This window comes from Erythrolamprus reginae, chromosome 4 (genome assembly GCF_031021105.1).
Source record: "Erythrolamprus reginae isolate rEryReg1 chromosome 4, rEryReg1.hap1, whole genome shotgun sequence".
Classification (NCBI taxonomy): Eukaryota; Metazoa; Chordata; class Lepidosauria; order Squamata; family Dipsadidae; genus Erythrolamprus; species Erythrolamprus reginae.
The window spans coordinates 3,731,373-3,753,430 of record NC_091953.1 but is presented as its reverse complement, the minus strand read 5'-3'; the positions used below and the strand labels follow the sequence as shown (position 1 = coordinate 3,753,430).

The following is a 22,058-nucleotide window of genomic DNA, read 5'->3' as shown; positions in this document are numbered from 1 at the left end:
TTCCTCCTCCCACCTTCTCTGCCATCTCCTTCCTTTCTTATTTCCTTCCTTCCCTCCTTCCTTCCCTCCTGTCTCTCCTTTCCTTTCTTTCCTTTCCTTCCTCTTTCCCCCTTCTCTGCCATCTTGTTCCTTTCTTTTTTCGTTCCTTCCCTCCTTCCTGTCTCTCCTTTCTTTTCTTTCATTTCTTTCCTTTCCTTCCTCCTCCCACCTTCTCTGCCATCTCCTTCCTTTCTTCCCTCCTTCCTTCCCTCCTTCCTTCCCTCCTCTACTTCCTCATGTCTCTTCTTCCTTCCTCTCTCTCCTTCCCTTCTGCCCTCCCTTTCTCTCCTTTCCTCCTCCCTCCTTCCTCCCCCCTTCCCTCCCTCCCTCCCTCTGGTGCATGGGGCTAGACCTAAGATGCTCCTATGCATTCTATTCCCAAAATGAACATTATGAAGATACGAAGCAACGTCTCTCTTAGGAGGAAAACCAAACTTGCAAATGTGGAACGTTTTCAGTGTTGGAGCGGCTGGGAAAGTTTCCCTCTATACACAGGCTGCTGTGGCTTTTTTAGAATACGTTTAGGAATCCAGTATTAAATTGCTGCTTGCAGTGTTTCTCACCTGGGGCAACTTGAAGACGTTTGGGGGGAATTCTGGGAGTTGAAGTCCACACACCTCTTTAAAAGTGGCCCTGGGTTGAGAAACACGGGTTTAGATGCTTTTGAAGAAGCCGTAATAATCAAAATTTTGGTTTCGATTCAAAGACTCGTAGAACTGGGCAGAACCACCTCAAGTAGAGATTATTAAAGCTAAAATAAAAACAAAAGTTTATAAAAACTAAAACTAAAGTTTTCCCAACAGGCGATTTTATTATATTTATTTATTTAGATTTCTATGCCTCCCTTCTCAACCGACTCAGCGCAGCTTACAACATAATAAATTATTATTATTATTATTATTATTATTATTATTATTATTATTATTATTATTTATTAGATTTGTATGCCACCCCTCTCCCTAGACTCGGGGCGGCTCACAGCAATGATAAAAACAATAATATAATGACAAATCTAATAGTTAAACTCTAAAATAACAATATTACATTTAAAAAAGTCTAAAAAACAAGGAACCCCAATATGTAAAAAACATACATACAGTCATATCATACACAGAAAACTACCTAGGCAGGGGGAGGTGTTTCAGTTCCCCCACGCTTGACGACAGAGGTGGGTTTTAAGGAGCTTACGAAAGGCGAGGAGGGTGGGGGCAGTTCTAATCTCTGGAGGGAGCTGATTCCAGAGGGTCGGAGCCGCCACAGAGAAGGCTCTTCCTCTGGGTCCCGCCAAACGACATGGTTTAGTTGACGGGACCCAGAGAAGGCCAACTCTGTGGGACCTAATCGGTCGCTGGGATTCGTGCGGCAGAAGGCGGTCTCGTAGATACCCTGGTCCGGTGCCATGAAGGGCTTTATAGGTGATGACCAACACTTTGAATTGTGACTGGAAACTGATCGGCAACCAATGCAGACTGCGGAGTGTTGGTGTGACATGGGCATTTTTGGGAAAGCCCATGACTGCTCTTGCAGCTGCATTCTGCATGATCTGAAGTTTCCGAACACTCTTCAAAGGTAGCCCCATGTAGAGAGCATTACAGTAGTCGAACCTTAAGGTGATGAGGGCATGAGTGACTGTGAGCAGTGACTCCCGGTCCAAATAAATGCAATACAACCCTATAGAAATCTAATGTTACAAAATCTGAAAATTCCTAAAATCTCATTTTGTAAAGATTTCCTCTTTACAAAATGGATAACTGAAAGGATCCCAAAATTCTTAGTCCTTTTTATTGATTTTTTAAAAAAATGCTTAGATAAATTATAGGGCAGTTTCAGAGTCTTCGGAGAGGGGTGGCATACAAATCTAATAAATTGAATTGAATTCTCCCTAAAATTTTTTACACCGGTTGTGGCAAGCTTTGTTAGTGTGTTCTATCCAATATTCTTTGCATTTCCACGAAAAAAACAGTGCCGTCCCTGACAAGATTAACGATCCTCGATTTACAACCAGAAATTGAGCCCAGCGTGTCGGTCATTAACTGAAACATTTGTTAAGCGAGCTTTGCCCCATTTTACAACTGTTCTTGCGACAGTTGTTAAGCTAATCACCAACGTTCTTAACTTTGTCACATGGTTGTTAAGTGAATCTAACTTCCCGCATGGTCGCAAAAGGGGATCGTGTGACCCTGAGATGCTGTAAACCCATCATAAATAAGAACCAGTTGCCAAACTGGTTGAGTTTTAATCGCATGATTGTGAGGATGCTACAATGGTCATTCGTGCGAAAAACGATCATAAGGTCACGTTTTTCCATCCTGTTGTAACTTCAAACGGTCACTGAATCAACCGTTGTAAGTCGAGGACTGCCTGTAAGTGTGTGGGGCTATGAACGAGGGGGGCTTGACTTCAATTCGCGATGTTGGGTTTTCTGTGTTCACTTTCCTTTGAAAATGTTTTATTGCAACGTTAAAAAAAAGAATCAGATAAAAGAGAAGGAAGGAAAAACTTTTTTAAAAACCCATGGAGACATTTTTGAAAGATAAACTGCAGATGCCTTTCAGATAATATAATTTAGCATACATATTAAAATTATTAGATTTATTACTAAAATAAAACAGAAAACAATTTTCCCAAGAATGAATATATTAATCACCTGCATGTCTCTCTCATATATATGATTGATTGAATGAATGTATGTATGTATGTACGTATGTATATAGAGTGGTACCTCTACTTACGAACTTAACTCGTTCCGTGACCAGGTTCTTAAGTAGAGAAGTTTGTAAGAAGAAGCAATTTTCCCCTTAGGGATCAATGTAAAAGCAAATAATGCGTACGATTGGGGAAACCACAGGGAGGGTGGAGGCCCTGTTTTCTCCCAGGAGATGCCTAGAGAGGCCCCACAGAGGTTTCTCCCTGCCTTTTCCAGCCCTGTTTCCTCCCAGGAGATTCCCAGAGAGGCCCCACAGAGGCTTCTCCCCGCCTTTTCCGGCCCTGTTTCCTCCCAGAGAGGCCCCACAGAGGCTTCTCCCTGTGTATATGTATGCATGTATAAGAAAATATCAAATTAGCCATAAAATTCTGAATTCTTATGCTATATTACAGAATGAATCTAATACCAAAGAGAAACTTTGTGTCATATTTTGATTGATAGAAAAAAATATATAGACTTTTTGATAATTGATAAATTGCAGCTAGCCCTCGACTTATGACCACAATTGAACCCAACTTTCATGTTGCTGAGCAAAACAGTTGTTAAGTGAATTTTGACCCCTTTGACCACCTTTCTTGCCAAAGTCGTAAAGTGAGTCACACGTTTGTTAAGTGAATCTGGCCTCCTTATTCGACTTTGCTTGTCAAAAGGTTGGAAAAGGGGATCACATGACCTCGGGACACTACTACGGTCATAAATACGAGTCGGTTGCCAAGTGTATGAATTTTAAGCACATCATATGAGGATGTTGCAACCGTCGACGATGTGAAAAAGTCACTTTTCCCCCTGCCATGGTAACTTTGAACTGTCCCTAAATCAGTGTTTCCCAAACTTGGCCACTTGAAGATATCTGGACTTCAACTCCCAGAATTCCCCAGCCAGCATTCGCTGGCTGGGGAATTCTGGGAGTTGAAGTCCAAATATCTTCAAGTGGCCAAGGTTGGGAAACACTGCCCTAAATGAACCCTCGCAAGTCAAGGACTACCTTTAAAGTTGTCTTCCGTCCTCACCTTAACGTCCGAACTGAGATTTTTCCCGGTTACAGTCTTAAAACTCTCTCCCTGGGTCATAACAAAGTCACATTCTTCTCTAACGTAAGAGGTTCTTTTCTTCGGGACTGGAATATAAAAATCGGTAATGACTACTTGTACTCTTCAAATGTAGTTTTCGCTTGTACAAAAAGCACTCGGTTAATAAAAACAGGGTGGAAAGACAAATGTTTTCTGATTTCATTGCCGTGTTCGAATGATGGTGTGTTGTGGCCTGTTGACCGCTAGCCAACAGCTGAATCCAGTAAAGGGCAGCCACTCGCGACCCTACTGGAATGCTTGTGAGGGGGGCGGGAGCACCAGTGCCCCCCCTTTTAATTTCCTGCGCATGTGCAGAGTCATGGGCCGAAACCGTCCCACCCTGGAGTCACCAGAAGGAAGAAATCCTGTAGGAAGGAGAACAGTTTTTTGGGGAGACAAAGTGTGTCCCCCCCTTCTCCCGCTATTGTTGTTGTGAGCCGCTCCGAGTCCTCGGAGAGGGGCGGCATACAAATCAAATAATAATAATAGTAATAATAATAATAATAATAATAATAATAATAATAATAATTTATTAGACTTGTATGCCGCCCCTCTCCGAAGACTCGGAGCGGCTCGCAACACATTGCAAAGCACAAATCTAATATTAAAAACAGTTATAAACCCCATTATAAAAACAGTCATACCATCCAATTAAACCATACATAAAATGAAACAGCTAAGAGTCAGTTTTGTCCCCTAAGCCTGGCGGCATAGGTGGGTTTTCAGTAATTTCCTAAAGGCAAGGAGGGTGGGGGCAATCCTAATCTCTGAGGGGAGCTGATTCCAGAGGGTCGGGGCCGCCACAGAGAAGGCTCTTCTCCTGGGTCCTGCCAGACGACATTGTTTTGTCGACGGGACCCGGAGAAGGCCCATTCTGTGGGACATGATCGGTCGCTGGGATTCGTGCGGCAGAAGGCAGTCCCGAATTCCCTACGAAACTAGACTTACAATCCTGGGTCTTGAAAGCTTAGAACTAAGACGCCTTAAACATGATCCAAGTATTGTCCACAAGTTCATATGCTGCAAGGTCCTGCCTATCAAAGACTACTTCAGCTTCAACCACAACAACACAAGAGCACACAACAGATTCAAGCTTAATATTAACCGCTCCAAACTTGACTGTAAAAAATACGACTTTAGTAATAGAGTTGTTGAAGCGTGGAACTCATTACCGGACTCTGTAGTGTCATCTCCTAACCCCCAACATTTTACCCTTAGACTCTCCACAGTTGACCTCTCCAGATTCCTAAGAGGTCAGTAAGGGGCATACATGAGCGCACTAGAGTGCCTTCCGTCCCCTGTCCTATAGTCTCTCCTATATCTCCTCTACTATATCCTCCATAACCTTCATTATCTATTATTGTGTATTGGACAAAATAAATAAATAAACTAAATACCTTATTTCACCAGACGTGAAATACTGAGATTATACAATTTACAACTATGCTGCCTCCAATCTGATCTAAATGTAGTTCATAAAATCATATACCAAAATGTCCTTCCTGTTAGTGACTACTTCACCTTCAACCGCAGCAATATATGAGCACGTAATCTATTCGAACTCAATATAAACCATTCTAAACTGGATTGCAGAAAATACAACTTCAGCAACAGAGGGATCAATGCCTGGGATGCACTACCCAAGTCTGTGCTTTCTTCCCCAAACCCCAAGAACTTCAACCTTAGATTGTCTACAGTTGACCTCTAGCCATTCCAAAGAGGTCTGTAAGGGGTGTGCATAAGCACACCATTGTGCCTACCGTCCCTGTCCTACTCTCCTCTTTTACCATTACTTTTTATTTATTTATTTATTATTATTTAGATTTGTATGCCGCCCCTCTCTGCAGACTCAGGGCGGCTCACAGCAAAACAAAACAATTCGTGACAAATCTAAATTATAATTTAAAATATTTAAAAAAACCCATTTACTAAACAAACATACCTACAAACATACCATGCATAAATTGTATATGCCCGGGGGAGATGTCTCAGTTCCCCCATGCCTGACGACAAAGGTGGGTTTTAAGAAGCTTACGAAAGGCAAGGAGAGTAGGGGCAGTTCTAATCTCTGGGGGGAGCTGGTTCCAGAGAGTCGGGGCCACCACAGAGAAGGCTCTTCCCCTGGGGCCCGCCAACCGACATTGTTTAGTTGACGGGACCCAGAGAAGACCAACTCTGTGGGACCTAATCGGTCGCTGGGATTCGTGCGGCAGAAGGCGGTCTCGGATGGATGGATGGAAGGAAGGAAGGAAGGAAGGATGAATAGAAGGATGGAAGGAAGGAAAGATGGAAGGAAGGATGGGTGGATGGGTGGATGGAAGGAAGGAAGCATAGATGGAAGGAAGGAAGGATGGATGGATGGAAGGATGGATGGATGGATTTATTTATTTATTTATTTATTTATTCATTCATTTATTTATTTATTTATTTAGATTTGTATGCCGCCCCTCTCCGCGAAATAATAATAAAGCATAATAATAATAATAATAATAATAATAATAATAATAATAATAATAATAATAATTTTGGACTACCTGTGTTGTTAAAAGTTCTTTCTCTTATCTGTTCCCTTCCCATCCCACCAGGTAATTCCGGATTGGAAGGAGCAAGAATGGTCCTCGGAGAAGCCACAAAACTATGCCGGGATTTTCCATTTCCAGTTCTGGCGTTTTGGCCGGTGGGTCGACGTGGTGATCGATGACCGCCTGCCGACCCTCCACAACCAACTCATCTACTGCCATTCCAACTCCAAGAACGAGCTCTGGTGCGCCTTGGTGGAAAAAGCCTACGCCAAGTAAGGAGACCCCCCCAAAGATTGCGTACCCTACCAGATTTTCCTGACTTAGGGGGCCCTGCAGATCCTATGTGGGATCTATATGAGAGGGGATCTCTGGGATCGTATCAGGCGGGGGTTGTAACTTACCTCCACTATTGGTGCTGATAAGATAGAAACATAGAAGACTGACGGCAGAAAAAGACCTCATGGTCCATCTAGTCTACCCTTATACTACTTTCTGTATTTTATCTTACAATGGATCTATGTTTATCCCAGGCATGTTTAAATTCAGTTACTGTGGATTTACCAACCACGTCTGCTGGAAGTTTGTTCCAAGGATCTACTACTCTTTCAGTAAAATAATATTTTCTCATGTTGCTTTTGATCTTTCCCCCAACTAACTTCAGATTGTGTCCCCTTGTTCTTGTGTTCACTTTCCTATTAAAAACACTTCCCTCCTGGACCTTATTTAATTCTTTAACATATTTAAATGCTTCGATCATGTCCCCCCTTTTCCTTCTGTCCTCCTTCTGTCATTTTTAAACCAATCAAATTCAAACATTCAATAAACTATTTACATCAGGTTAATGAATATTCAACACATACCATTCCATCTGAAAGCCAAATCATTGAAAAGGTTTACAGATGCATTGAGATGGACGAAATGACGAGAGACTTTAAGGGTATAAAAGTGAATGAATCAGAACGTGAGAAAATATTATTTGACTGAAAGAGTAGTAGATCCTTGGAACAAACTTCCAGCAGACGTGGTTGGTAAATCCCCAGTAACTGAATTTAAACATGCCTGGGATAAACATAGATCCATCCTAGGATAAAATACAGGAAATAGTATAAGGGCAGACTAGATGGACCAGGGGGTCTTTTTCTGCTGTCACTCTTCTATGTATGTTTTTTTTGCTTGGGGGAGGGACACACAATGTCACGGTCATAAGTGTGAGGAGTGGTTGTAAGTACGCGGAACAGTTCTGAATGGAAAATCTCTTTTCTTATTCCACCCATAGACTGTCGGGATGCTACGAAGCTTTAGACGGAGGCAACACGGGCGATGCCTTGGTGGATTTTACCGGGGGGGTCTCGGAACCGATCGACCTGGTCGAAGGAGGCTACGCCAGGGACGAAGCCAAACGGAACCTCCTTTTTGAGAGGGTGTTGAAGGTCCATAACCGCGGAGGCCTCATCAGCTGCTCCATCAAAGTAAGCAGCCTTCTGCCCCAGCTGCAAACCACAAAGAACGCAGCACCCATAAATTCCACCCAAACATTCGTTTGCTAAATAATAATAATAATAATAATAATAATAATTATTATTATTATTTTTAAAAACTAAGATTGAAACCCATTATCTTAAAACCAGTCAATATTACACAATCAAATAATCAATAGTAACAATCATAACCATACATAACTTTTAATGGTCAGAAGGGGGGGTGGCATGTGCTAATTGCCCCATGCCTGGTGACATAGATAGTCTTAAGGGTCTTGCGGAAGGCGAGGAGGGGGGCAGTTCAAATCTCCGGGGGGAGCTGATTCCAGAGGCCTGGGGCCGCCACAGAGAAGGCTCTTCCCCTAGGTCCCGCCAGATGACATTGTCTGGTCGACGGGATCTGGAGAAGGCCAACTCTGTGGGACCTAGTCGGCCGCTGGGATTTGTGCAGCAGAAGGCAGTCCCGTAAGTAATCTGGTCCGATGCCATGTAGGGCTTTATAGGTCTGGCCTAGGCAGGGGTTCCTACTTACGGCCGTTACCGGTATGAGAGTGATTTTCAACCTTTTTTGAGCTGCGGCACATTTTTTACATTTACAAAATCCTGGGGCATACCACCAACCAAAATGACACTCTAAGACAGTACATATTATACATATTGCCCCCCCTCCCTTGTGTCTGTGTGTATACACACTCTTGAACCATTTCCAAAACCAGGTGAGGGCTGGGGGGGGTTTCTCTCTTATTCTTTGGGTGCTTTTTTAAAATCAAGAGTCACTTCTCTCTTTTGTTTCTCTCTCTTTCCTCTCATTCTCTGCCTCAGTCATTTTCTCATTTCTCTTTCTCCCTCTCCTCTCTCTCTTCCTTTCTCTCCCTCTCTCTCTTGCTTTCTTTCTCTCTCACACACAAACTCTCTCTCTTGCTTTCTTTCTCTCTCTTTCTCTCTCCCCCCGCTCTCTCTTGCTTTCTCTCTCTCTCACTTGCTTTCTTTTTCTTTCTCTCTTGCTTTCTTTATCTTTCTTTCTTTCTTTCTCTTTTTTTGTTTCTTTCTCTCTCTCACTCACTCTTTCTCTCTCTCTCTCTCTTTCTCTCTCTCTCCCCTCTTGCGGCACATCTGACCATGTTCCATGGCACACTAGTGTGCCGCGGCACACTGGTTGAAAAACACTGCGGTGTGATACATGCTACAGCTCTACATCGCCAGTAAAGAATTTTGCATGCACAAAATTTTCATTTTATTTGGGTACGAAAGGAAAGGGTGTCTAGTTTTGCTTTTCCTTTAGGTTTATTATGTATTTTTTTCTGTTTAAGCCATTTGTATTAATCCATGCGTTCTCTTTTCAAGGCCGCGTCAGCTGCCGATATGGAAACCCGCCTGGATTGTGGCCTGGTCAAAGGCCACGCCTACGCTGTGACCGACGTCAGGAAAGTCCGCCTTGGCCACGGCTTGCTGGCCTTCTTTAAGTCCGAAAAGCTGGACATGATCCGGTTGAGGAACCCTTGGGGGGAGCGAGAGTGGAACGGCCCCTGGAGCGACACGTAAGTCCGGCTGGGGCGTCATCCGTCCACATGCGCACCAGAGAGGCCTTGTAACCATCTCCGTCTTTTCATGCAGGCCCAAACGCGGGTTGGGGGACATCTGGTTCTTGCTTAATTACAAATTATTATTATTATTATTATTATTATTATTATTATTATTATTATTATTATTATTATTATTATTATGTCAGTACAACACAGCAAGCGAGATCACTATGCTGGATTTCGTATTTCATCACCAGTCGGGAGCTTCCCAAGCACCTAGGACTGTGTGATGTAGTGGCGAATTATGTTTGCCGATCCCAGTAAAGCGGCCTTTTGCAATTGACAGATGGAGATTTTGTCAATTCAGATGGTTTTCAAATGTCCGCTGAGATCCTTTGGCCCTGCGCCCAGCGTGCCAAGTACCACTGGGACCACTTTCACGGGCTTATGCCAGAGTCGTTGCGGCTGGATTTTTAGATCTTTGTATTTCACTAATTTCTCTAGCTGCTTCTCCTCAATTCTTCTGTCCCCTGGGATTGCGATGTCAATGATCCATACTTTCTTTTTCTCCACGATCACAATGTCTGGTGTGTTATGCTTCAGAATTCGGTCAGTCTGAAGTCGGAAGTCCCACAGTAGTTTTGCTTGCTCATTTTCGACCACTTTTTCGGGCTTATGATCCCACAAGTTCTTTGGTAGATGGTAAATGGTAGTTCCGGCACAAGTTCCAGTGGATCATCTGTGCCACAGCATCATGTCTATGCTTGTAGTCAGTCTGTGCGATCTTTTTGCAGTGGGATGGCAAGAAGATCTCACCCAAAAATTACTATTATTATTATTATTATTATTATTATTATTATTATTATTATTATTATTATTATTTATTAGATTTGTATGCCGCCCCTCTCCGTAGACCCGGGGGCGGCTCACAACAATAACAACACAATATATAACAAATCTAATAATTAAAAGACACTAAAAACCCCTTATTAACCCTGCTGTTCTGTTCGGGTCTGTGAGACCCGAAATCAAGGTTTGAGACCCTTTAAAAAATTTTCCCTGCATATCTGAAACTTGAAATTTCATGACTTTTCATCATTTCAGGGGTTCTCTCTATGAGAATTTTTTTTGGGGGGTGGGAGGTTTCTTTCTTGCTGAAAAAAAAACAACTCCCTAATGTTATGTTCCCGGGTCACCCTGACCCGGACCGAAAACTCTTCATTTGCAGTGCTTATGTTTGGTCTTTTTGAAAGCTTTTTTCACTTGGAAAGTAGTCTGAACATTTCTTCACACAATGGAATGAAAATTGAACTGAAAAAATTAATCCTTATTGGTTTATTTTGCCCATAAATGTGCCTCCCCCCCCGTTTTTGTGAAAGTTTTTTCAATTTATGGATAGTTTTGCTTGCAAAATGCAGTCTATTTTACTGGAGTTGGTGTGGGAATGGTACCTTGAACATTTCTGAATATAAGAAAAATATAAAGGAACTGAAAAAAATGATTCTTACTGTTTTTTAACATCAGAAATAAGGCCTCCCCCCCCCCCTGGCTGCTTGCAACAATTTTCACTTTTTATTTTTTTATGCTCCAAATCCGAAATATTCTTTAAAATCTTACGCATTCATTTACTCAATTTAACAATGCTGATCATCAAAAAAATATTTGTGGGGGTGGGGGAAAATTTTTTTTCTTGGCAAAAAAAAAGTCACATTTACTCTGTTCGGGTCATATAGACCCGGATCAAAATGATTTTTTTTAGGTACTTGAATTTGGTCTTTTTGAAAACTTTTTCCACTGGAAAACTAGTTTGAACATTTATGAACATAATGATATGAAAATTGAACTGGAAAAATTGAGACTTATATTTTTATTTTGATCAAAAAGCCCCTCCCCCCATCCTTTTTGAATTTCGTGTCAATTTATATTTTTTAAGGCTACAAATCCCTAAGGAATTTTCCCCCAAAAAGTTTGATATACTAAATTGAACAATCCTGAACATAAGAAAAATATAAATGAACTGAAAAAAATGACTCTTATTGGTTTATTGTTTTATACTCGAGTATAAGCCTACTCGAGTATAAGCCTATTTGAGTATAAGCATGGGGACCCATTTATGAGCAAAATAAACCAATAAGGATCATTTTTTCAGTTTAATTTTCATATCATTATGTTCAGAAAGGTTCAAGCTACCAATCCCCCACCAAAATAGAATAGTAAAATAGAATGCATTTTGCAGGCAAAATTATCAATAAACTCAAAAGTTTTGATATACTAAATTGAACAATCCTAAACATAAGAAAAATAGAAATGAACTGAAAAAAAATGATTCTTATTGGTTTATTTTTGAATATAAGACCATATCATTTTATACTCGAGTATAAGCCTACTCGAGTATAAGCCTATTTGAGTATAAGCATGGGGGCCCATTTATGAGCAAAATAAACCAATAAGGATTAATTTTCTCAGTTCAATTTTCATATCATTGTGTGCAGAAATGTTCAAGCTACCAATCCCACACCAACTTTAGTAAAATAGAATGGATTTTGCAAGCAAAACTATCCATAAATTGAAAAAACTTTCACAAAAACGGGGGGGGAGGCACATTTATGTGCAAAATAAACCAATAAGGATTAATTTTTTCAGTTCAATTTTCATTCCATTGTGTGCAGAAATGTTCAAACATGTTTCCAGGTGAAAAAAGCTTTCAAAAAGACCAAACATAAGCACTGCAAATGAAGAGTTTTCGGTCCGGGTCAGGGTGACCCGGGAACATAACATTAGGAACTTTTTTCGAACAGAACAGCAGGGTTAAAAAGAAAACATACACATGTATAGGCCCGGGGGAGATGTCTCAGTTCGCCCATGCCTGGCCGTAGAGGTGGGTTTTAAGAAGTTTATGAAAGACAAGCAGGGTGGGGGCAATTCTAATCTCCGGGGGGAGCTGGTTCCAGAGAGTCGGGGCTGCCACAGAGAAGGCTCTTCCCCTGAAGCCCGACCAGACAACATTGTTTAGTTGACGGGACCCGGAGAAGGCCAACTCTGTGGGACCTAACCGGTCGCTGGGATTCATGCGGCAGAAGATGGTCTCTGAGATATTCTGGCCTGATGCCATTTATTTTAAAAAAATTATTATCATTTTGTTTATTCATCATTATCTTTTAATCCTTTGCGAAGTGGAGTCTGGGCAGCTGAATGGAGTGGAGTTTGTAGTGGCTGGATGCCTTTCCTGTCTCCATAGAAACATAGAAACATAGAAGTCTGACGGCAGAAAAAGACCTCAAGGTCCATCTAGTCTGCCCTTATACTATTTCCTGTATTTTATCTTACAATGGATATATGTTTATCCCAGGCATGTTTAAATTCAGTTACTGTGGATTTACCAACCATGTCTGCTGGAAGTTTGTTCCAAGGATCTACTACTCTTTCAGTAAAATAATATTTTCTCATGTTGCTTTTGATGTTTCCCCCAACTAACTTCAGATTGTGTCCCCTTGTTCTTGTGTTCACTTTCCTATGAAAAACACTTCCCTCCTGAACCTTATTTAAACCTTTAACATATTTAAATGTTTCGACCATGTCCCCCCTTTTCCTTCTGTCCTCCAGACTCTACAGATGGAGTCCATGAAGTCTTTCCTGATACGTTTTATGCTTAAGACCTTCCACCATTCTTGTAGCCTGTCTTTGGACCCGTTCAATTTTGTCAATATCTTTTTGTAGGTGAGGTCTCCAGAACTGGACACAGTATTATTCCAAATGGGGTCTCACCAGCGCTCTGTACAGCAGGATCACAACCTCCCTCTTCCTGCGTGTTATACCTCTAGCTATGCAGCCAAGTCTCCTACTTGCTTTTCCTACTGCCCGACCACACTGCTCACCCATTTTGAGACTGTCAGAAATCAGAAAACTCCAGTGCGGAGTTTTGTTCAGCAGACACATTCTCTTTTTTTGGCTGTTCCCAAAATGCAGAATTAACTGACACGGCCCCGAAGGTCTTCTGTCTTCTTGCCATCCCACCCAAAAAACTATTTTTCTTTTTTTTTCCCCCAGTTCGGAGGAATGGCAGAAAGTAAGCACCGGTGAACGAGAGAAGCTCGGAATGACCGTGGAGGACGATGGAGAGTTTTGGTGAGCATTTTCTTGGCAAAGGAAATTAAAGGGTGCGGTTTGGTGAATCGATCTTAGCCAGTATAGAAACATAGAAGGTTGACGGCAGAAAAAGACCTCATGGTCCATCTAGTCTGCCCTTATTCTATTTCCTGTATTTTATTTTAGGATTATATCCATCCTAAGATAAAATACAGGAAATAGCATAAGGGCAGACTAGATGGACCATGAGGTCTTTTTCTGCCATTAGACTTCTATGTTTCTATGTTTCTATGATGGATATATGTGTATCCCAGGCATGTTTAAATTTAGCTTAGTTAAATTTAGTATTGCCCACAAGATGATATGCTACAACGTCCTGCCTGTCAAAGACTACTTCAGCTTCAGTCACAACAACACAAGAGCCCACAACAGATACAAGCTTAATATTAACTGCTCCAAACTTGACTGTAAAAAATAGGACTTTAGCAATCGAATTGTCGAAGCATGGAATTCACTACCAGACTCTGTAGTATCATCCCCTAACCCCCAACACTTTACCCTTAGACTATCCACGGTTGACCTCACCAAGTTCCTAAGAGGTCAGTAATGGGCGTACATAAGTGCACCAGAGTGCCTACCATCCCCTGTCCTATTGTCTCTCCTATATCTCCTATATCTTCTCTTCTATATCTTTTCCTGTTATTCTCTCATAGTTATATTTCACTCCTTTATTTTCTCCCCTATTCCCCCTTTAATACATTCTACCTGATTATATCCTCTATTACCCTCATTGTGTATTACTGTGTATTGGACAAAACAAACAAACAAACAAATAAATAAATAAAAATAAACTATTACTGCCTGAGCGCTTTCTATCACTGCCTTTTTTATTTCTATAAATTCTCGTTCCTTTTGACTAATACCTCAATTTCTTTTGTAATTGTCCATTATATATTTAACATCCTAATAATATCCTCTTGCACTTTTTCCCAAAAGTTCTGCACTACCGGGCATTCCCAAAACATATGCATAAACACTCCCTTATCCTCCCTTAGCCTCTGTACAAATAGATGGTGAGACCACACTTGGAGTCCTGCGTACAGTTCTGGTCACCGCACTTCATGAAGGATAGAATGGAACTGGCAAAGGTGCAAAAAAGGGAGAACAAGAATGATCAAGGAAATGGAGCATCTCCCTTATGATACCAGGTTACAATGCCTTGGTCTCTTCAGACTTGAAAGACTGTGTTTAAGGGGTGACTTGATCGAAGGGAATAAAATCATGCATGGGATAGAAAAGGTGGATAGAGAAAATTTTCTCTATCCACCTTTTCTACCCCACGCATGAAAAAATATTTTCTCTATCACACAATATACTAGGACAAGGGGGCCCTCCCTAAAGCTCATAGGTAAGAAAGTGAGGACAAATCAAGGAAAATATTTCTTCATCCAGAGGGTCGTTGGTTTCTAGAATTCAACTCCAGAAGAGGTTGTGACTGCTGTCAGCCTTGATAGCTTCAAGGCAGGATGAGACAGATTCATGGATGCCAAGTGTATTGGTGGTTATTGAAATGGATGTCCATGTGCCACATAACCATGTGCTATGTTGGTTGAGGCAGGCAGGATTCCCTTGAGTACCATTTGTTGGGGGTCAAGGGAAAGGGAGGGTCTTGCCTTCTCTTTCTGCTCAAGATCTCCATGGACAATTGGTGGGCCACTGTGTGACACAGAATGCTGGACTTGATGGGCTTTGGCCTGATTCAGCAGGGCTCTTCTTAGGTTCTTAGGTTCTTATCCCTTTTCTCCTTCCTCTAGGATGGCCTTTGATGACTTCTGCACGTACTTCACCGACATCATCAAATGCCGCCTGATCAACACGTCCTACCTGAGCATCCATAAGACATGGGAAGAAGCCGTCTTGAGGGGCAGCTGGACGCGGCATGAAGACCCGATGAAGAACCGCAGCGGAGGTTGCGTCAACAACCGTGATACTTTCTTCCAAAATCCCCAGGTAGGAAGGTCAAGCGGGAGATCAAGAAAGGCATTGGAGCAATGGTTTCCAACCTTGGCCACTTTTAAGATATGTGGACTTCAACTCCCAGAATTCCTAATTCCTGATTGGGAATTCCGGGAGTTGGAAGCCCATCCATCTTAGTTTGCCAAGGTTGGAAACAGTGTTTTTGTTGATCCACTCAAGAGGTTCACCCAATGAGTCTTCTCCAACCAAGATTCCACAAACTCCTCGTTTCATTCTTCCCCTAGAATGTGATGACATTGTGTACTTTACAAACACACACACACACACATACATGGGAAGGCTACATAGACAGTCCTTGCCTTAAAACTTTTAGTGGTTGTTCAAAGTTAAAATGGCATTGAGAAAAGGTGACTTGAAGATGGGTGGATCTCAACTCAACCTTTTCAACCTATCTTTCAAGTTGTCAAGGTTGAGAATTCTGAAAGTTGAAGTCCTCCCGCCTTCAAGACACCAAAGTTGAAAAGGTTGAGAATTCTGGTAGTTGAAGTCCTCCCATCTTCAAGACACCAAGGTTGAGGTTGAGAATTCTGAGAGTTGAAGTCCTCCCATCTTTAAGACACCAAGATTGAGAAGGTTGAGAATTCTGGGAGTTGAAGTCCACATATCTTAAATTTGCTGAGGTTGGGAAACACTGCATTATTGTGTATTTCTGCGTTCATACACAGAGGTCTCCATTGTAGGTACAACTTTGATTTTGATTATTTCTTATCTATCTTTTGTGGCTTTGTTATCTTGAGTTGCCTTTTTGTGGTGTCGAAATGGTTTGACAGCATACAAAGAAAATATCATAAAATGTTCTACAGGTGGCATATATCACCATCAAGACTAGCCCAAATTTATCCTAAATTAAAACCAAACTGTTGGAGATGCTCAAACACAAACGGAACGTTCTTCCACATGTGGTGGACTTGTCCAAAAATTAAAATAATATGGAATAAAATCAGAAAGTGGATACATGAAATCACTAAAGTTAAGCTGCAACTCAAACCAGAGATCTTCCTACTAGGTATCATAGATATGAGAGTCAAAAAAGAAGAGTACCATTTAATACAACACTTAATTACAGCAACCAGGATCACTATAGCACAAAATTGGAAGAAAGAGGATTTACCAACGGAAAGATATGATTAAAAAAATACTTGATTGTGCAGAATATGACACACTAACCCAAAAACTTAAAAACGATAAACAAATACAAGATAAAGACACATGGAAAAACTTTTATAACTGGGTCAACAATCGAAAAAAGAATAGCTGTACATAATGTTAAAATAAAAAGTAAAAGAAAATATAAAAATAATCCAAATATAGATGAACAATACTGTACTTTATTTATTTGCCGATAAATTATTTTTACCTGTATTATTATTATTATTATTTCTATATATGTATAATTATGCTGATACGAGTGACCGTGAATCTATAACGAGATAAGCTGTAAAAGAAACAGCAGGGGAGGGGGGAGGGAGGGGGATATATGTTGTACTGTCATACAACAGACATCTTACAATTGTACCAGTTCTGGAGACGTCACCTACAAAAAGATATTGACAAAATTGAAGGGGTCCAAAGACGGGCTACAAGAATGGTGGAAGGTCTTAAGCATAAAACTTATCAGGAAAGACTTCATGAACTCCAACTGTAGAGTCTGGAGGACAGAAGGAAAAGGGGGGACATGATCGAAACATTTAAATATGTTAAAGGGTTAAATAAGGTTCAGGAGGGAAGTGTTTTTAATAGGAAAGTGAACACAAGAACAAGGGGACACAATCTGAAGTTAGTTGGGGGAAAGATCAAAAGCAACATGAGAAAATATTATTTTACTGAAAGACTGGTAGATCCTTGGAACAAACTTCCAGCAGACATGGTAGATAAATCCACAGTAACGGAATTTAAACATGCCTGGGATAAACATATATCCATCCTAAGATTAAATACAGGAAATAGTATAAGGGCAGACTAGGTGGACCATGAGGACTTTTTCTGCCGTCAGACTTCTATGTTTCTATGTTTCTACCTACAAATCGACAATACAATGATCTGTTTCTGTGTTTTTAAAATGTATATAATTCAATAAAAAATTATTTTAAAAAAAAACAAACAAAATGGCTTGATTGCAGGTTTTTATTATTGACAATTATAACTGAGGCACACACACACCTTGTAGCGTGAGATTTCGAGCTTTTCTCTCCTTGGTTTGTTGACCTAGCTGACTGGGAAGATCTGATCGTTGTGTGCTTCTCTTTTTTACCTAGTACGTTTTTGATGTGAAGAAAGCAGAGGATGAAGTGTTGATCTGCATCCAGCAAAAGCCCAAACGGACCAGTCAGAAGGAAGGGAAGGGAGAAAACCTCGCCATAGGATTTGACATCTTCAAGGTAAGCTCTGATGACCAACTTCTTACTAGATGTTTGGAGGTGGCCAGAATGGATTGTTCGGGTTCTAACTGGAGACCAGTGTTTCTCAACCACGACCTCTTGCAGATGGATAGACTTCAACTCCCAGAAATCGCCAAGATTGAGAAAGGTTGAGAATTCTGGGAGTAGAAGTCCACTCATCTTCAACTCGCCAGGGTCAAGAAAGGTTGAGGAAGTTGAGAATTCTGGGAGTTAAAACTGTCACATCTTCAGTTCGTCAAAGTTGAAAAAAGTTGAGCATTCCAGGAGTTGAGATCCTCCCATCTTCAAGTCATCAAGATCAAGAAATGTTGAGAAGATGAGAATTCTGGGAGTTGAAATCCTCCCATCTTCAAGGTCAAGAAAGGTTGAGAAGATGAGAATTCTGGGAGTTGAACTCGTCCCATCTTCAAGTTGTTAAGGTTGAGAAAAGTTGAGAATTCTGGGAGTTGAAATTGTCACATCTTCAAATCATCAAAGTTGAAGAAAGTTGAGCATTCTAGGAGTTGAAATCCTTCCATCTTCAGCTCACCAAGGTCAAGAAAGATTGAGAAGGTGAGCATTCTGGGAGTTGAAGTCCTCCCATCTCCAACTTGTCAAAGTTGAAAAATGTTGAGAATTCGGGGAGTTGAAATCGTCCCATCTTCAAGTCATTAAGGTTGAGAATTCTGGGAGTTGAAGTCCTCCCATCTTCAACTTGTTAAAGTTAAAAAAAGTTGAGAATTCTAGCAGTTGAAATCCTCCCATCTTCAACTCACCAAGGTCAAGGAAGGTTGAGAAGGTGAGAATTCTGGGAGTTGAGGTCCTCCCATCTTCAAGTCCTCATAGTTGAGAAACCCAGACATAATCCTTCTCCGATTTTTTTTTTAAATTACACCCAGGTGGAACTCAACCGGACGTACAGAATGCACACCCTACAGACCAAGGCCGCCAGCTCCATCTACATCAACTCTCGTAGTGTCTTCCTGAGGACGGACCTGAAGGAGGGCCGCTATGTCGTCATACCCACCACTTTCGAGGCTGGCCACGTGGCCGAGTTCCTGCTCAGGCAGTTCACAGACGTGCCTTCGGACTTCCAGTAAGGACCAGGGGGCTCCCCTCGGTCTTCCCTTCGAAAGGGGTTGGGTGAGAGCAGATCAGGGGGATGAGGAAAAGGGGCTACTATGCACAGTGTGGAAATCACCTTTGAGATTCACTGCCTCATGATGTTTGCATGATGTTTGCCTACTATCAGGGAGGCTTTGATTTTCAGTTCGTCTTCCCTTCATAGTCTCTTCTTTCCTTCCTTCCTTCCTTCCTTCCTTCCTTTCTCTCGTTCCTTCTTTCCTTCCTTCCCGTTCCCCCTTCTATTTCTTTCCTTCTTCCCTTGCCTTCTTCCCTTTCTATTTCTTTATTTTTCCTTTTCCCTTTCTTTCTTTCCTTCTTTCCCTCCCTCCCTTCTTCTCCCTTTTCCTTCCTTCCTTCCTTCCTTCCTTCCTTCCTTCCTTCCTTCCCCTTTTCCCCTTTCTATTTCTAGGCCTGAACCAGGCCGAACCAGTAGTGTTTGACCCCTGAGCTGGGTCCTTTATTCTAAAGGAGGTTCTTTTCCTGGTCTTTGAAATATCTGATCTCCCTGGTTTTTCATCTTTTTTCTCCAGAGAGCTGACCTTGGATGAACCCCCTCACACCTGCTGGAGTGGAATATGTGGCTATCCCCAATTGGTGACCCAGGTCCACGTCATCTCGGCTTCCGGGCTGAAGAACCAAGGCTCTGAAGAAGGTGCCAGTATTGGCTTCGATCCAACCACAATCAAAGAGAAGGGAAATCAGCAAATAGGGGTCTTCTTCTAAGTCAGTGTTTTTCCATCTTGGTGACGTGAAGAGGGGCGCCCTTCAACTCCCAGAATTCTCAACCTTCTTGACTTGGAGATGAGAGGACTTCAACTCCCAGAATTGGGAGCTGAAGTCCTCTCATATTCAACTCAAGAATGTTGAGAATTCTGGGAATTGAAGTCCTCCCGCCTTCGACTCAAGAAGTTTGAGAATTCCAGAAGTTGAAATCCTCCCATCTTCTACTCAAGAAGGTTGAGAATCCTGGGAGTTGCAGTCCTCCCAATCTTCAAGTCACCAAGGTTGAGAAACACTGTTTTAAGTAGTTGAAACATCTGGTGGAGAAGGAGGACGAGGAGGAGAATTGTTGAGTCCTTGATGCTCTCTGAGATTGGCTGTTTTCTTGCAGACGTTTGATTACCAAACTAGGTTATATCCTCAATGCTAGAAGGGGGTAGGGTTTGCTCTTTGCAAACAAGCTTCTTGTATATAAACAGAGAGAGAGCAGACCCCACTCCCTTATAGCATTGAGGATGTTATCTGCATTTTCTTGCAATATTTCTCATGAAACAACTTACCACTTACTCAGAAAACCACTTAGTCAGAGAGCACCAAGGCCCCCCCAGTTCAATCCCGAGCTACAAATATTCATTCCTATTGATGGAATCTCTCCTTCACCTCTTACGCTCTCATAGTAGTAGTATAAGCCTGGTATAAGCCTGGTCAAAAGGCATCATCTTTCGGCTGTGGCGAGGGGGGCGTTTGCCCAGGTTCGCCTGGTGCACCAGTTGAGGTCCTATTTGGACAAGGAGTCATTGCTCACAGTCACTCATGCCCTCATCACCTCGAGGTTCGATTACTGCAACGCTCTCTACATGGGGCTACCTTTGAAAAGTGTTCAGAAACTCCAGATCGTGCAGAATGCGGCCGTGAGAGCCGTCGTGGGGCTTCCAAGATTCGCCCACGTTTCTCCAACACTCCGTGGCCTGCACTGGCTGCCGATCAGTTTCCGGTCACAATTCAAAGTGTTGGTCATGACCTTTAAAGCCCTACATGGCATTGGACCAGAGTACCTCCGGAACCGCCTGCTACCGCACGAATCCCAGTGACCGATAAGGTCCCACAGAGTTGGCCTTCTCTGGGTCCTGTCGACTAAACAATGTCATTTGGCGGGCCCCAGGAGAAAAGCCTTCTCTGTGGCGGCCCCAGCCCTCTGGAACCAACTCCCCCCGGAGATTAGAACTGCCCCCACCCTTCCTGTCCTTTGTAAACTACTTAAGACTCACTTATACCACCAGGCATGGGGGAGTTGAGACACTTTTCCCCCAGGCTATTTTTTATACTTTGTTTTATGTTTGGTATGAATGTTGCTGTTTGGTTTTTAAGTAATGATAGGGTTTTATATGTTTTTAATATTAGATTTGTTCCACTGTTATATTGTTTTTATTGCTGTTGTGAGCCGCCCCGAGTCTTCGGAGAGGGGCGGCATACAAATCTAATAAATAAACAAACAGACAAACAAAGAAATAAATAATCCAAAGATATTTGGGGGGGGTTGGAAACAGGTCATGCCATGATTGTGTGGCAAATGATCGATTTTTTAAAGAAGGAATTTAAGAATCAAGAAGACTTACTTAAGGGGAACAGGAAACACGGGGTGACAATTTCTTTTGTTTCCTTTGTGGCTCAGGAGTGGATCCCTATGTGATCATAAAGTGTGAAGGGGAGAAAATCCGATCGCCGGTGCTAAAGAACACCCTGACGCCGGAATTTGATGTAAAAGGACTTTTCTACCGGAAGAAACCAAGCCAGCCAGTCATAATTCAGGTAAAGCTGAAAGCGTTGCTTTGGGAAGCGAGATGGATAACAAAATAAAATGGGAATGGAGTAGAGTAGATTAGAATAGTGTAGAGTAGAGTTGAGTATAGTAGAGTAGAGAAAATAGAATAGAATAGAATAGAATAGAATAGAATTCTTTATTGGCCAAGTGTGATTGGACACCCAAGTAATGGTGTACAGTGGTACCTTGTCTTACGAACTTAATTTGTTCCGTGACGAGGTTCGTAAAGTGAAAAGTTCGTAAGATGAAGGAATGTTTCCCATAGAAATCAATGTAAAAGTGAATAATGCATGCAATCCCAAAACTCACCCATTTTTCCTTGCGTCGCTGGGAATCCCCACCTCCGGACTTCCGTTGCCAGCCGAAGCGCCTGTTCTTGCGTTGCTGGGATTCCCCTGAGGCTCCCCTCGCTGGGATTCAAAGCAGCACCGGCAAAAATGAAGGGAATCCCAGCGAGGGGAGCTCCAGGGAAATCCCAGCACCGCAAGAACGGGCGCTTCGGCTGGCAACGGAAGTCCGGAGGCGGGGCATCCCAGCAGCAGCGGCGGCGG

General features: G+C 42.1%; 1 protein-coding gene across 5 annotated transcripts in view; it reads left to right on the top strand.

The window, feature by feature from the left end:
• The window catches only part of CAPN5 (calpain 5), a 114,835-nt gene that overhangs the window by 68,366 nt on the left and 24,411 nt on the right, over nt 1-22,058 (top strand). For all 5 annotated transcript variants that reach the window (XR_011558920.1, XR_011558919.1, XM_070749488.1 and 2 more), the window contains exons 4-12: nt 6,402-6,610; nt 7,615-7,807; nt 9,161-9,354; nt 13,387-13,464; nt 15,240-15,435; nt 17,718-17,840; nt 18,740-18,936; nt 19,496-19,617; nt 21,358-21,494. Coding sequence is in view for 3 of the 5 variants with exons in the window: in XM_070749488.1 (XP_070605589.1) it covers nt 6,402-6,610; nt 7,615-7,807; nt 9,161-9,354; nt 13,387-13,464; nt 15,240-15,435; nt 17,718-17,840; nt 18,740-18,936; nt 19,496-19,617; nt 21,358-21,494 (1,449 nt within the window). In the remaining 2 variants the exon portion in view is untranslated. The remainder of the gene's footprint in view (nt 1-6,401; nt 6,611-7,614; nt 7,808-9,160; nt 9,355-13,386; nt 13,465-15,239; nt 15,436-17,717; nt 17,841-18,739; nt 18,937-19,495; nt 19,618-21,357; nt 21,495-22,058) is intronic.